The sequence below is a fragment of the Elephantulus edwardii genome, unplaced genomic scaffold (genome assembly GCF_000299155.1).
Source record: "Elephantulus edwardii isolate Elephantulus edwardi_28Jun2011 unplaced genomic scaffold, EleEdw1.0 scaffold00007, whole genome shotgun sequence".
In the NCBI taxonomy this organism is placed as follows: Eukaryota; Metazoa; Chordata; class Mammalia; order Macroscelidea; family Macroscelididae; genus Elephantulus; species Elephantulus edwardii.
The window spans coordinates 22,738,405-22,750,373 of NW_006399757.1; the positions used below are offsets into that span (position 1 = coordinate 22,738,405).

Sequence of the window (11,969 nt, forward strand, 5' to 3'; positions counted from 1 at the left end):
GACTCGACAGCACATAACAACAACAACAAAGAAAACCTGTATCTTCTTATTAAACCTGTGTAGAAATCTCATTGAGTCATTCTATATTAGCCTGTAATGCATTGCTCTATTATGCAAGAATGAGTATGTTGTTATGTGCCATCAGATCACCTTTAACTCATAGTGACCCTACGTGTAACACTCTGAAGCCTGCCCTATCCTGAGCCAGTCTCACTGACACTGACACACCTACCCCCATAACCCCAGTTACTGTGTCAGTCCATCTCATCTGGCGTTTCCTCTCCTGCGCTGTCCTTCCACCCTTCCAAGCATGATGTTCTTCTCCAAGAACTGGTACCTTCTTGCCATTTGCCCAAAATATGTGACATGGAGCTTCAAAATCCTTGCCTCCAAGGTGAAGCATGGTTTCACTCTCTCTAAGACAGACTTACTTGTTCTCTTGGTGGTCTGAGGTATGTTTAAGACTCTTCTCCAGTACCACAACTCAGAGGCATCTATTCTTCTTCTGTCGTCCTTATTCATTGTCCAGACCTTTGATATATAGGAAGTAATTGAGAAACCATGTCCTGGATCAAGTGCACCTTAGACCTTAGACTGACGTCTGTAGAATATGTATGTTGTTATGTACTGCAGAGTCAGAACCGACCCATAACTGATCCCTGATAGGTTTTCAGAGGCAGTAATTGGATGGGAAGAAATTGCCTATCCTTTTCCCACAAAGAATGAGTATAGTATGCACTTAATCCAAAATGATGAGTGAAATGTGATCCATATTATACTTGAAAGGATGCTTTAAGCTTTCATTTAAAAAACTAATAATTCCTAGAAATTAACCTTTGTTTTCCTACAACCAGAATGAGAAAATTACTTTGTGAGTGTTAGATTCAGGAGCTGGGGCTTCATCTGATTTCTTAATCTAATTTGCTTTTACTTTATTTGTTCTGAAATCACAATCCTTACCTCTCTTTCCAAAATTTGGAACACCATTTTACAACATATGGACTTATTTTTAATTTGGCTAAATAATTGGTTGATCTTATACCTTAAATATTCAGGAAAGGAAGTAGGTTAGAATATGGTAATAAGACTATAATTTCCCCCCCAATGTTACATCTAAATTGCAGATGGTCTGATAGACTGTGGATGCGGAGGTATCTTTACTTGACTAACCAGCTTTCTGTTTATTGTCAACATATGCTTTCATTATCATTTATTGAATCTTCATATTTTTATGCTCTACTGTAATCACATAAAGTCATAATTAGAAATCACAGGTACTTCTTTTTTTATACCTGTGGTATGTGGTCAGAGGTGTTTGGAATCTAGCTATTGTTAATATTTACCACTGAGTCAGAATCAACTCATAGCTGACATTTTGGTGGGTTTTCAGAGGCAGTTAATCTCAAGGGAAGAGCCTCCCATCTTTCTTCTGTGATATAGCTGATGAATTCAAACTACATGGCTTCAGAGTGGCAGCCTTACTCCTTAGCACTAGAGTTATAGCCATAAGTAAAGAACAATAAGAAGGGATAAAACCTCACAAGTCAGAGAGGGTATAATCAACACAATACTAGAAATGACAGAAAAACAGAAATATAATTAAAAATATCAAGACAAATGGCAGAAATTCTCAACATGCTGGAGGCACAAAAAAAGCAGAACAGAAGAGATGGAACAGAAAATCAGTAAGTTAGAAGACAAGAATCTCAACAAGAACTTATGAGAAGAAAAACAGAATACCAGAGGAAAATTAAGAAAACTTTACAATCATGTGGAATGACTTCATACCAAACAACATACCCATGATTGGAATTCCAGAAAAGAAAGGAGTAAAAAAAATTAGATAAAAATGTGAAAGATATATGAGAGGAAAACTTTCCAGGAATCATGAAAATGGGGAAACACATATTCCAGAATCTCAGTGAATGCCAAAGAGAATAGACCACAAAAGAGAACATCAAGATATAGCATTGTCAGACTCTCCAAAATCAAAGCCGAAATAAAAGCAATACAAGAAAAACAGTCACCTACAAAGGAGAACTAATTGCATTAAGCTTTGACTTCACAGCAGAATCCAGAAAAAAAAGAAAGAAGACAATGGCATATACAGGAAACTGCAAGAAAACAGTTGCCAATCAAGCATCCTATACCCAGCAAAGCTGTCCTTCAAATATAAAAGAGAAATTAGATAATTTGCAGACAAGCTCGAACTTAAAGATTTTGTGAAAACAAGACCAACTCTACAAGAAATACTAAGAAAAGTTTTTCATACAGAGACAGCAGAGGGACCAACCAAAGTAATGAGCAACAACAGAAAAAAAGAATGCATTACAATGGCAGGGATAAAACCTAGCCTAACAATAATCATGCCCAGTGTGATTGTCTTTAAAGCACCTATTAAATGAAAAATAGTAGAAGATGGATAAGAAATAAAGCCCATTAACATGTTCCCTTCAGAGACACATCTAAGACATGAGGATACAGACTGAAAGTCATGGGAGAGAGGGAGAATAACCAGCAACTGGCATACATAAGAAAGCTGGAACAGCAATACAAATCTCTGATAAACTTCAGGATGAAAATCACCATAAGAGATAAGGAAGGACATTATATAATGATTAAAGGCACAACAGATCAAGAGGACATATCCTTAGTTAACATCTACATGCCTATTGATAGACCTGCAAAATACATAAAACAGTGGTTAGCAGACTTAAGGAAAGAAATAGACACCACCACAATAATAATTGGAGTCTTCAGCATACCTCTCTTGCTAAGGGACAGGTGAACTCAAAAGAAACTCAGCAAAGATGCAGAAGAATTGACTAAGTTGTACAACCAGCCAACTCCAGTTTTCTCAAGTGCACATGGTACGTTCTCCAGAATTGACCACATATTAGGATAGAAAGCAAACATTAACAAATTTGAAAAATACATTAAAATAATACAAAATATTTTCCACAGTGCCATAAAGATGGAGAGTAACAGCAAGAGGATAAAGGAAAAAAGAACCCCCTAATGGAAGCTAAATCATTCCTTGCTTGAGCGTGACTGGGTTATAGCAGAAGTAAAAACTGAAATGGAAAAGGTCTTCAAAATGAATGAAAATACATCATATCAAAACCTATGAGGCACAGCTAACATGGTCTTCAGAGGTCAGTTCATAAAAAAAAGAAGAAATAGAATAAATGACTTAGTACCGCCAGCAAATAGAAAAACAATAGGCTGATGCCACAGCCACTGTTGTTAGGAGCCTTAGAGTTGAGTACAACCCACAGTGACTCTTTGAACAACTGATCTGAACCCTGTCCTATCCTGTGCCATCCTCACAATATTTGGCTTATTCGAGCCTATTGCTGTAGCCACTGTATCAATCCATCTGACTGAAGGTCATGTCTTCTCTTTTGCTGACCCTCCACTTTCCCAAGGATGATCTCCCTCTACAGAGAATAGTCTCTCTTAGCAACATGCCCAAAGTATGTGAGACAAAGCTTTATCTCCTTTGTCTCCAAGGAGTACTCTGGATGCACCTTCTCCAAGGCATACCTGTTTGTTCTTTTTGCAGTCCATGGGGTATTCTATCCTGTGTGACCACTAAGAATTGGCTTAGCTTTTAGTTGATGTATATATATTTCTAGAGATAATAGAATTAGTCAAAGGAATAAAAATGATTAAAAGAAAAATGCTGAGTTTGAGAGGTAAGGAGACTAGATATATTGAAAAGTCTTCTGTAATACAGATGCTGAAATTATACTCAGCAATGCGTTATTTTAAATGTATTGTTGAACACAAAGTTATAAGTGAAATTTCCAAAGCCAAGGATGGGAGGTGGGAACAAAACGAAAGAGTAACGGAAATTATGAAAGCAGAGGAAAACAGAATCCTGTGTTGCTCTAGGGGCAAATGAAAACACCTTAAATCTAAACATTGTGATTAACTCTGGGGGCAGTGGGAGATTAAGAGGTTACATGTACAGTTAAAGGATGGGCTTTAAAAATCTGCAATGTACAAAGGAAACCTGAGATTACCTAGAAATTCTTACTAAGGCTCATTCTCAAGAGAAAAAAAAGAGTGGAACATTTCTGGGAATTTGTAAAAACAAGCCTGTTCCCACAGCCACCCATGGGTCAATTTTATATTGCCCCTATAGTTAGAGGTAGTTTAGTGGATATGGAGTTGTGTTACCAACCTGAAGGCAGGCAGTTTGAATTCACTAGCTATTCCACAGGTGAAAGTAAAACAGTCTCCTCTTATGCAAGCTGCATCCTGTGAAAACTGGAAGGTCATCAGTGAGTTGGTTCCAATTCGGTAACAGTGAGCAAATGAGAGGGAATCAGGAGATCAGGACATTGCAGTGATGGCAGGTAGCACTTCCCATGACCAGGAAGAACAAATCCAAATAATCTCAGGGGGAAATATGATCTCAATCCAATATCCCCTGTGCTCTGAATTTTTAAGTTCACTTGAATATGCACTCATCATCATCATCATCATCATCATCAAGTCAATACATGTACCATCATGACTAACAATCATGATGGTACATGTGCCTAAGACTTCAGATTTTAGAAATTTTTTTAATGAAAAGTGTAAGTCTTCATTTTTGAGATTGTAAAAAATGATCAGCTGAATTTCAGGAAGAACAGCTATTTGTGGAAACAAAAAATAGAGTTGATATTGAAGGAACCATACATCTCATTAGATAAGTTGAAGAGCTCATTCAGCAAAGTCAAAGAGGAAAAAGCCCAAATCTTCCATCACTGAGTTGCTTCAAACTCAGTACAACTATCTATCCATTGCTTTCTGAGGCTATACATATTTACGGGAGGAGATTGCTCATCTTTTCACTGTGGGGAAGCTGCTGCATTCAAACGGCTCACCTTCACGTTAGCTGCCTACTATGTTATGCACTGTTCCACCATGGCTTTATGGTAAGTCTATAAAACAAGAGGGTTGGCGCAGATGATGATGATGGCAAAAATCAGCAGATTTCAGAAATGACTGGAATAAATAAATCAGAGTATAGCACAAAGGTGTAAAGAATTGGAAAATATGATCTTTCATACTAAAAGAAAAAAAGGGCAAAAGAGGACCTTCCACTTTCATATATATATATATATAAATTTTAATGAAAGTTTACATAGACTTAGGCTTTCCATTCATTCATTGTTGTACTTTTCTCCCCGCCCACCCATTTCCCCTCAATTCACTTTTCTCTTTGAAAAGTAAAAGAAAAATTCTTTCATTGTTATACAATCCCTCCCTCCAAGTCCACTCCACTGTGCAACCTTCATTTTGGACTCCTGTCATGACAATAATACCTAATCACATATCCCTTTTAAATAGTCTTTCCGTCATCTGTTTCAATGCAGTAGACATTATTTATTCCCTCTTTCTCAGTCTTCCCTCAACTCTGTTGTCAGTCCCATTTTACAACAGTGGCCCTATGCGATATTTGTCCTTTCGTGACTGAGATATTTCACTCAGCATAATGTCCTCCAGGGTCATCCATTGTGTAATATTTCATGAGTTCCTTGTTTTTAAATTCAGCACAGTACTCCATTGTGTGAATATACCAGAACTCTATCCATTCGTTTGTTGATGGGCACTTGGCTTCTTTCCAACTTCCTGGAAGAGTGACTAGAGAGCTCGTGGAGTGGACAGTAAAGAAATACCAGCTGAGACTTTTCTAGGACTGGGAAAAGCACAAATCAAAGTGATTTAGGAAGGAGTTCACTGTATCCCTAACAAGAAAAAGAAAAATGAACTAACATTTAGTTACAGCACAGTAAGCTGCAGTTAAAAGGAAACACAAGCTAAAGCAACATGTTGGAAGGGAGAAAAGTAAAATAGGAAAACACAAATCTTTCTTTTGCAAAGCAGGCCATCCATGTATGTGTAATGTCAAAACCTGACAGATGAAGAAGAAATAATTTGAACCCATAATTGAGACCTGTTACAGAAATAGCACCTCGAGACCTGGAGAGTCAGATGGGTGATAGTCATCCTACCTCACCAGCTCTTTTGTACTACTAAAATTGTTATCATATAAATAAGTAAATTTTTAAATAAAGACATTTTTTTACTTTAAAAAATCCTTTTTGTTTTATATTGGTTTGCATACAAAATTCATATACATTGTGTTTTGTTTAATACTTTTAGCCAATACCAAAATTAAAGGCATTATTTCTCCTTGTGTCAATCTTATTCATTGTCTGACTCTCAAATGCATAGATAGCAATTGAAAAGATCATGACTTAAAACAGATACACCTTCATTTTTAAAGTACATTCTTTAGCACATTGAAGAAGTCCATCACAGCAAATTTTCCCAATGCAACATGACTTTTGATTTCTATTATTATTATTAATAATTCATTGTTGCACATTTTCTCCTCCCTTCCCTACCCCTCCCCTAGCCCACCCTGTAATGCACCCCTTGTTCCTGATTATTCTCATACATGTAATGCTTTATCATATATTCCTTTCAAGCAGTTCTTCCCCTCATCTGTTCTGATGCAGTATTCATTATCCGTCCACTCTTTTCCCCATTTCCTCTCCTACCCCCCAATATTGGTCCTATTGTATAATGGCAGTGTTATGAAGTATTTACTCTTTTGTGACTGAGGTAATCACTTGGCATAACTTCCTCAAGGTTCCCCTATGGAAAATAAATACATTTGAAAATAATTAAACTAAAATTATGAGTTGACAAATCGAAGGAAAACCTGTCTGTGTGTAATATAAAGTAGAAACTGTTCTGTACAAACAGGATAGTGAGTAAGTCTTGGTTTAAAAGTAATCATACTGTGACATTTTTTATATTCTACTGTGTTTTTGCTGCAATGTTTTATTCCAGGAATTCTCTTGAATATATTAAGAGTTTATTAACAATGTATAGGATATTTTTAAAATCTGAAATTCTGTTTTTTCTTTTAAACAAGAGATTATGAGAAAAGTTTACTTTATTCTTCTGTGAAAATTTCTAGACCCTTATCTTTTCCAGCCCAGAGCAACTTTTGCTGAATCATGAGCATGGAGTATTGACAGCATTACTAAATCCAGTAACAGTCTGTCTTCTCTTTGGGGTAGCTGTCAGTTTGCAAGTTATCATACTGTTCTAAATGTTGAAATGGCCAAGGAGTAGAGATAAGTGACTCTTTCTTAATCAGTCATTAATGTTAATGGTGTTGAAGTGTGTATGTGTTTGTTTCTTCTTAGGTAAATCAAGAACTCACTGCATTAGAAGAAGAAATGTTGCAGATGCAAGAATCTACTCGTCTGTTTGAAGTGGCTCTTCCGGAGTACAAACAAATGAAGCAGTGTCGCAAAGAGATAAAATTGCTCAAGGGACTCTGGGATGTCATTGTTTATGTTAGAGTAAGATGATGCTTTTTGAAAACATGCTTTTATTTTTCTTTTAGTAGTTTTTAAAAATAAACATGCAATTTTCAGTATCTATAACATTACTTGGGCTTTGTGAGGTGTTCAGATGGACATTAGATTTTAAATTCCCTAGAAATTGAGTCCATCTGTCTCTATTAGCTGAAGAGCTCTGGGGGTGCCATGATTAAGGCATTTGATTGCTAACAAAATAATTGATAGTTTAAACTTACCAGCACTCCCAGAGTCAAAGATGAGGCAATCAGATTCTGTAAGGATTTACAGCCTTGGAAGCCCCATAGGAAATTGAACTCAGTACCACACGGTAGCTGTGAATGGAAATGGATTCAGTGGCGATGGATTTGTTATTTTTTGAGTCTCTGTTAGCAGAAAATTCCCCTCTAAATGTCATTTGATTTTTCTTGTTAGTTCACAGCCAATCTTTATATAATGAGTTAAAACGTTGAATTATTTTAGAAGAGCATAAAGAATATAAATAAAAATTTATTTTGTAATGCATTCACAATCAACTGAACATGCAAACTAATGTATACATACCCCTATGCTTATGTTTACACACATACACACTTATGCTTATATTTACATATATGTGAATATATTAGCTCTTATTTAAAAGAATTCTTAATATGGCTGGTTAAGATAAAAATTAAAATATAGCAGTTAAGTTCTAGGAAACTAGATATATTGTAATAAGTATTATATATTAATTATCTTTGTGGTTGATTGCAAGTCATATGGCACTATATTAACAAAATATGAAATTTCATCAGGATGTATTATGAAAATTTTAATAATGTATGGAAATTTTCTTGAAAAAACATATAGAATTAGGAAATATGTTCTAGAGTCATAATAATATTAAAAGTGCACAGGATTAAATGGTAATGTGTATGAGATTTTTGCTGTTAGAAATAAATCTATCCTAACAGCTAGCCTTAAGCTTGACATGCTCTGACAAGTTGTTTTTTATTTTGGCAATAGGGCAGCTTTGACAAGTGTGGTTAATATTTAAATAATTGACTTCCCTCTGGATGATATAGTCACTGTGTATCATCAGTTTACATATTTTGTAGCAGAGACTTACTTTCACCAAATGTTGTTGACACTTTTATCTGCTTGTGTGGTTTCAGAGTAGCATTGATAATTGGACTAAAACCCAGTGGAGGCAGATTAATGTGGAACAGATGGATGGAGAACTCAGAAGGTTTGCCAAGGCAAGTTCCATAACTGTCTATTGCAACAATTTATCTTTCTCGGCACCACCTCCTTCCATCTTCTCTGACCTAGTATCTGGTTTGTGGGGCTGTGTATCCTTATTTACTTCAAACAGAATCAGTTGTTTTTTTTCTCACTCTCAGTCAGTTACACTTCTAATGAAGCCTGCTTTTCTGTGAATGAGTTGATAAAAACATATTAAGGCTCATGAATTTATGAATAACAACACAAACCATGAGTTTCCTAACACTATCTAGAATGGAGAGATTAATGATCTTAGGGTTGAGGGGTTAGGCCTCAAAAAGCCTTTGAATTCTTTCCTTAGCAACCATAAGGACTTTGCATTTGAGAAGAGAGTTTTGATTCTGAAATTTGGGACAGCTAATAGGAGTAGGATAGAGCTCGGATGGCTTTGTGGCAAGAAATTGTGTGCCAACTCAAAAACACATGGTTCGAATCTACCAACTGTTTTATAGGAAAAAGATGGAAAATCTCCTCTTTTGTGATTTGCTGTGTCTAAAATCCTTCTAGAGGGTCTGCTGTAAGTTGTTACCAGATCAGTGCTACATGTCAACAACGGTAAGAGAGGGAGATCTGGTGGCTCTGTAGTAAGGAGTTGGGCTGCCAACTCAAAAGGTTGAATGTGGTTTGAATTCACCAACTGCTTCATGGGAGGAAAATGGGCAATCTGTTCTCTGGTGACTTCTGGCCTCTGAAAGTCCACTAGAGGGGTCATCTGTATGCCTGAGACTATGAGTTAATTCCAACTTGATGGTACATAACAACAACAGGACTAGGAGAGACATTTAGTGTAGTCTGAAGTGAGTTGAGCTAATAACCTAAAGAAAGGCCAAGCAGCTCCAGTGTTTTGGATCCATCAGTGGCTCCATAGTGAACACTTGCCTTACCTTACCATGTCTAGCCTCGAAAACTAAGTGGAAGGTTGTTATGTATCAGAACTGTCTTACTGCGGTGGGTGAAAAAAGCAGTAGATGTATATGGAATATCTTCATTCTTGTTACTGTTTATTCCAGTATCACAGGAGGGCTCACTAAGCACAGAAAGATATTTATTTGAATTTAAGACTTTGATATCTAGCCCTTACAGCCATATGCCCTATGAGTAGACTGGGATTTTTTTTTTTTTATTACTACTATTAATGAAAATTTAGAGAGATTTTGGATTTCCATTCATTCATTGTTGCACTTTTCTCCCTGCCCAACCCTCCTCTCCAGTTCATTCTTCTTTTTGAAATATAAAAGAAAAATTATTTCATTGTTATACAGACTCTCCCCCCAAGTCCACTCCACTATGCAGCCTTTGTTCTGGATTCTGTCACGACTATAATACCTAATCATATATCCCTTTTAAACAGTTCTCTCTCTCATCTGTTTCAATGCAGTATACATAGTTTATCCCATCTTTCTCAGTCTCCCCCCAACCCTGATGTCAGTCCCATTTTACAATATACCCAGTAAAGGGCAGTTAGATTGTAGGGTTTTTGTTTCCTTCCCACCCCAGAGCACCATTTCCCCAGCTTGTTTCTAATTCCTGTGCTCAGCTTCAAACTCTCATTATGTCTTCTCCCGTCTTATCCTGGTCTCGAAACCTCTAACTAAGCCGTCCCTTCTTTCTATGCCTTAGCCTACCTTATAAATTGACTAACCCGTATCTGTGCTAGAGTGCCATCTCTCTCTGAATTAACTCAGGTCTCCTTAAACAGCTTTTATTCTTTAAGCAATTGTCATGAACTTTTTTCTTTGGTGTGCATGTGTTAAGATCCAGTTGTTAGGAGCTTTCACACTCACAACTGCTGATGCTGTTGCATTGGACAAGAGGTTAGACAAGTCAGGTACTCTATTCAACATGCTTTAAGATCATAAAATATGTCTTTTACAAAAAGCTCAACATTCAAAGGCAACCAATAATTCAAAGCCACCATTTAAATGAGGCTTTCAGAACAGAATATCAGTGATTTAGAGAAAAGCTTTAAATTTGCATGCACTAAAATTGTTACAGGAAGCACTCTTCATTGTACATATTCTGTGGATTTCATTATTCACTTATATATAATGTCATATGGACTTCCTCTTGGGCCATCAGTTAGAGTGTGTGAATAAGAACATATGGATTTATTAACTTGTCCATAGTGATCTTGTTATGGCTTGTTCACAGTGTTCTCAATGAGTGAATTCATTTTTATTTCTGGTCCTGTAAAGAATTATACTTTTCTTTCTAATCCTCCAGAAATGGGGAAACATGTAATGTTTTTTTCTTTCAAAAGATGCAAAATGAAAAAGATATTATTCTATCTGGAGGGATTTTTATTTGTTTTTCACTCTTCTCTAGGAAATTTGGTCACTAGACAAGGAAGTTCGTGTCTGGGAGGCGTATACAAGCCTTGAAGGGGCAGTAAAGGACCTGGCGACCTCCCTCAGAGCTGTCACAGAGCTACAGAGCCCTGCTCTCAGGGACCGGCATTGGCACCAGCTAATGAAGACCATTGGGGTCAGTATCTTGGAATGTCAACTATCCTAATTGAATATTTTTGTAACTGTGGGTTGTTCTTCCTTATTTTACATCATGCAAAATGAAGTGGGATTTGTCGCAAGATCTGCCTTGTCAAATGTAAGAAGTCACTCTCCTCAAGTTAAGAACAATGATTCTGGTATCTAGAGATCTAGTCTTCTTTCTACCTCACTGCTGTTTGACTTCAAATGAGCCACTTAACATCTTTCATTTTATTTTTCATTAATAAAAAGAAGTGTTATCTGGTATTGTACATCACAAGAATTTTGTAAGGCTCCAGGTGGATGATATAAAGTCATTTGTTGAATTTGTTGCTTTATGCCAACAAGTCAGAACCAACTTAGAGGACCCTCCAAAGGGTTTTCAGTGGCAGTAAATTGCATGGGAGGAGATTGCCCATCTTTTACCCAAAAAGCAGCTGGTGGATTTGAGCTGCATACCTTTGGCTTGGCAGCGCAATTCTTTCTTACTAAGACATTTATTCGGCACTACATGGCTGCAAAGAATTTTCTTTTTCTGTGGAGAGGGAATTTGGAGGTGGTTATTTTCCTCCCATAATTGTATTCATGATTCATGATTCATAATTCTTTTTCATGAAGGTAAAAGAAGTGAAAATAGTGTTGTTTTGAGTATTTTTAAACGGACAGTGATAATAATTGTATTTACAGTGTTGTACAATTTTCGTCATTATTTTAAGCAAATATGTATCACCTTTTAAATAATTTCTGTGCCCATTAAACAATATTTTCCTGGTTTTTCTTTGCACCTTGGTAATGAGTATTTTATCTCTATGTATTTGTCTATTCTGGGGAGCTCATATAA

General features: G+C 36.4%; 1 protein-coding gene across 1 annotated transcript in view; it reads left to right on the forward strand.

Annotated features, from left to right (window-relative positions):
* Positions 1-11,969, forward strand: part of DNAH11 (dynein, axonemal, heavy chain 11) — a 481,900-nt gene that overhangs the window by 76,516 nt on the left and 393,415 nt on the right. Inside the window, exons 21-23 of the mRNA XM_006880385.1 lie at positions 7,221-7,379; positions 8,534-8,617; positions 10,968-11,126. Of these exons, the coding sequence (XP_006880447.1) occupies positions 7,221-7,379; positions 8,534-8,617; positions 10,968-11,126 (402 nt within the window). The remainder of the gene's footprint in view (positions 1-7,220; positions 7,380-8,533; positions 8,618-10,967; positions 11,127-11,969) is intronic.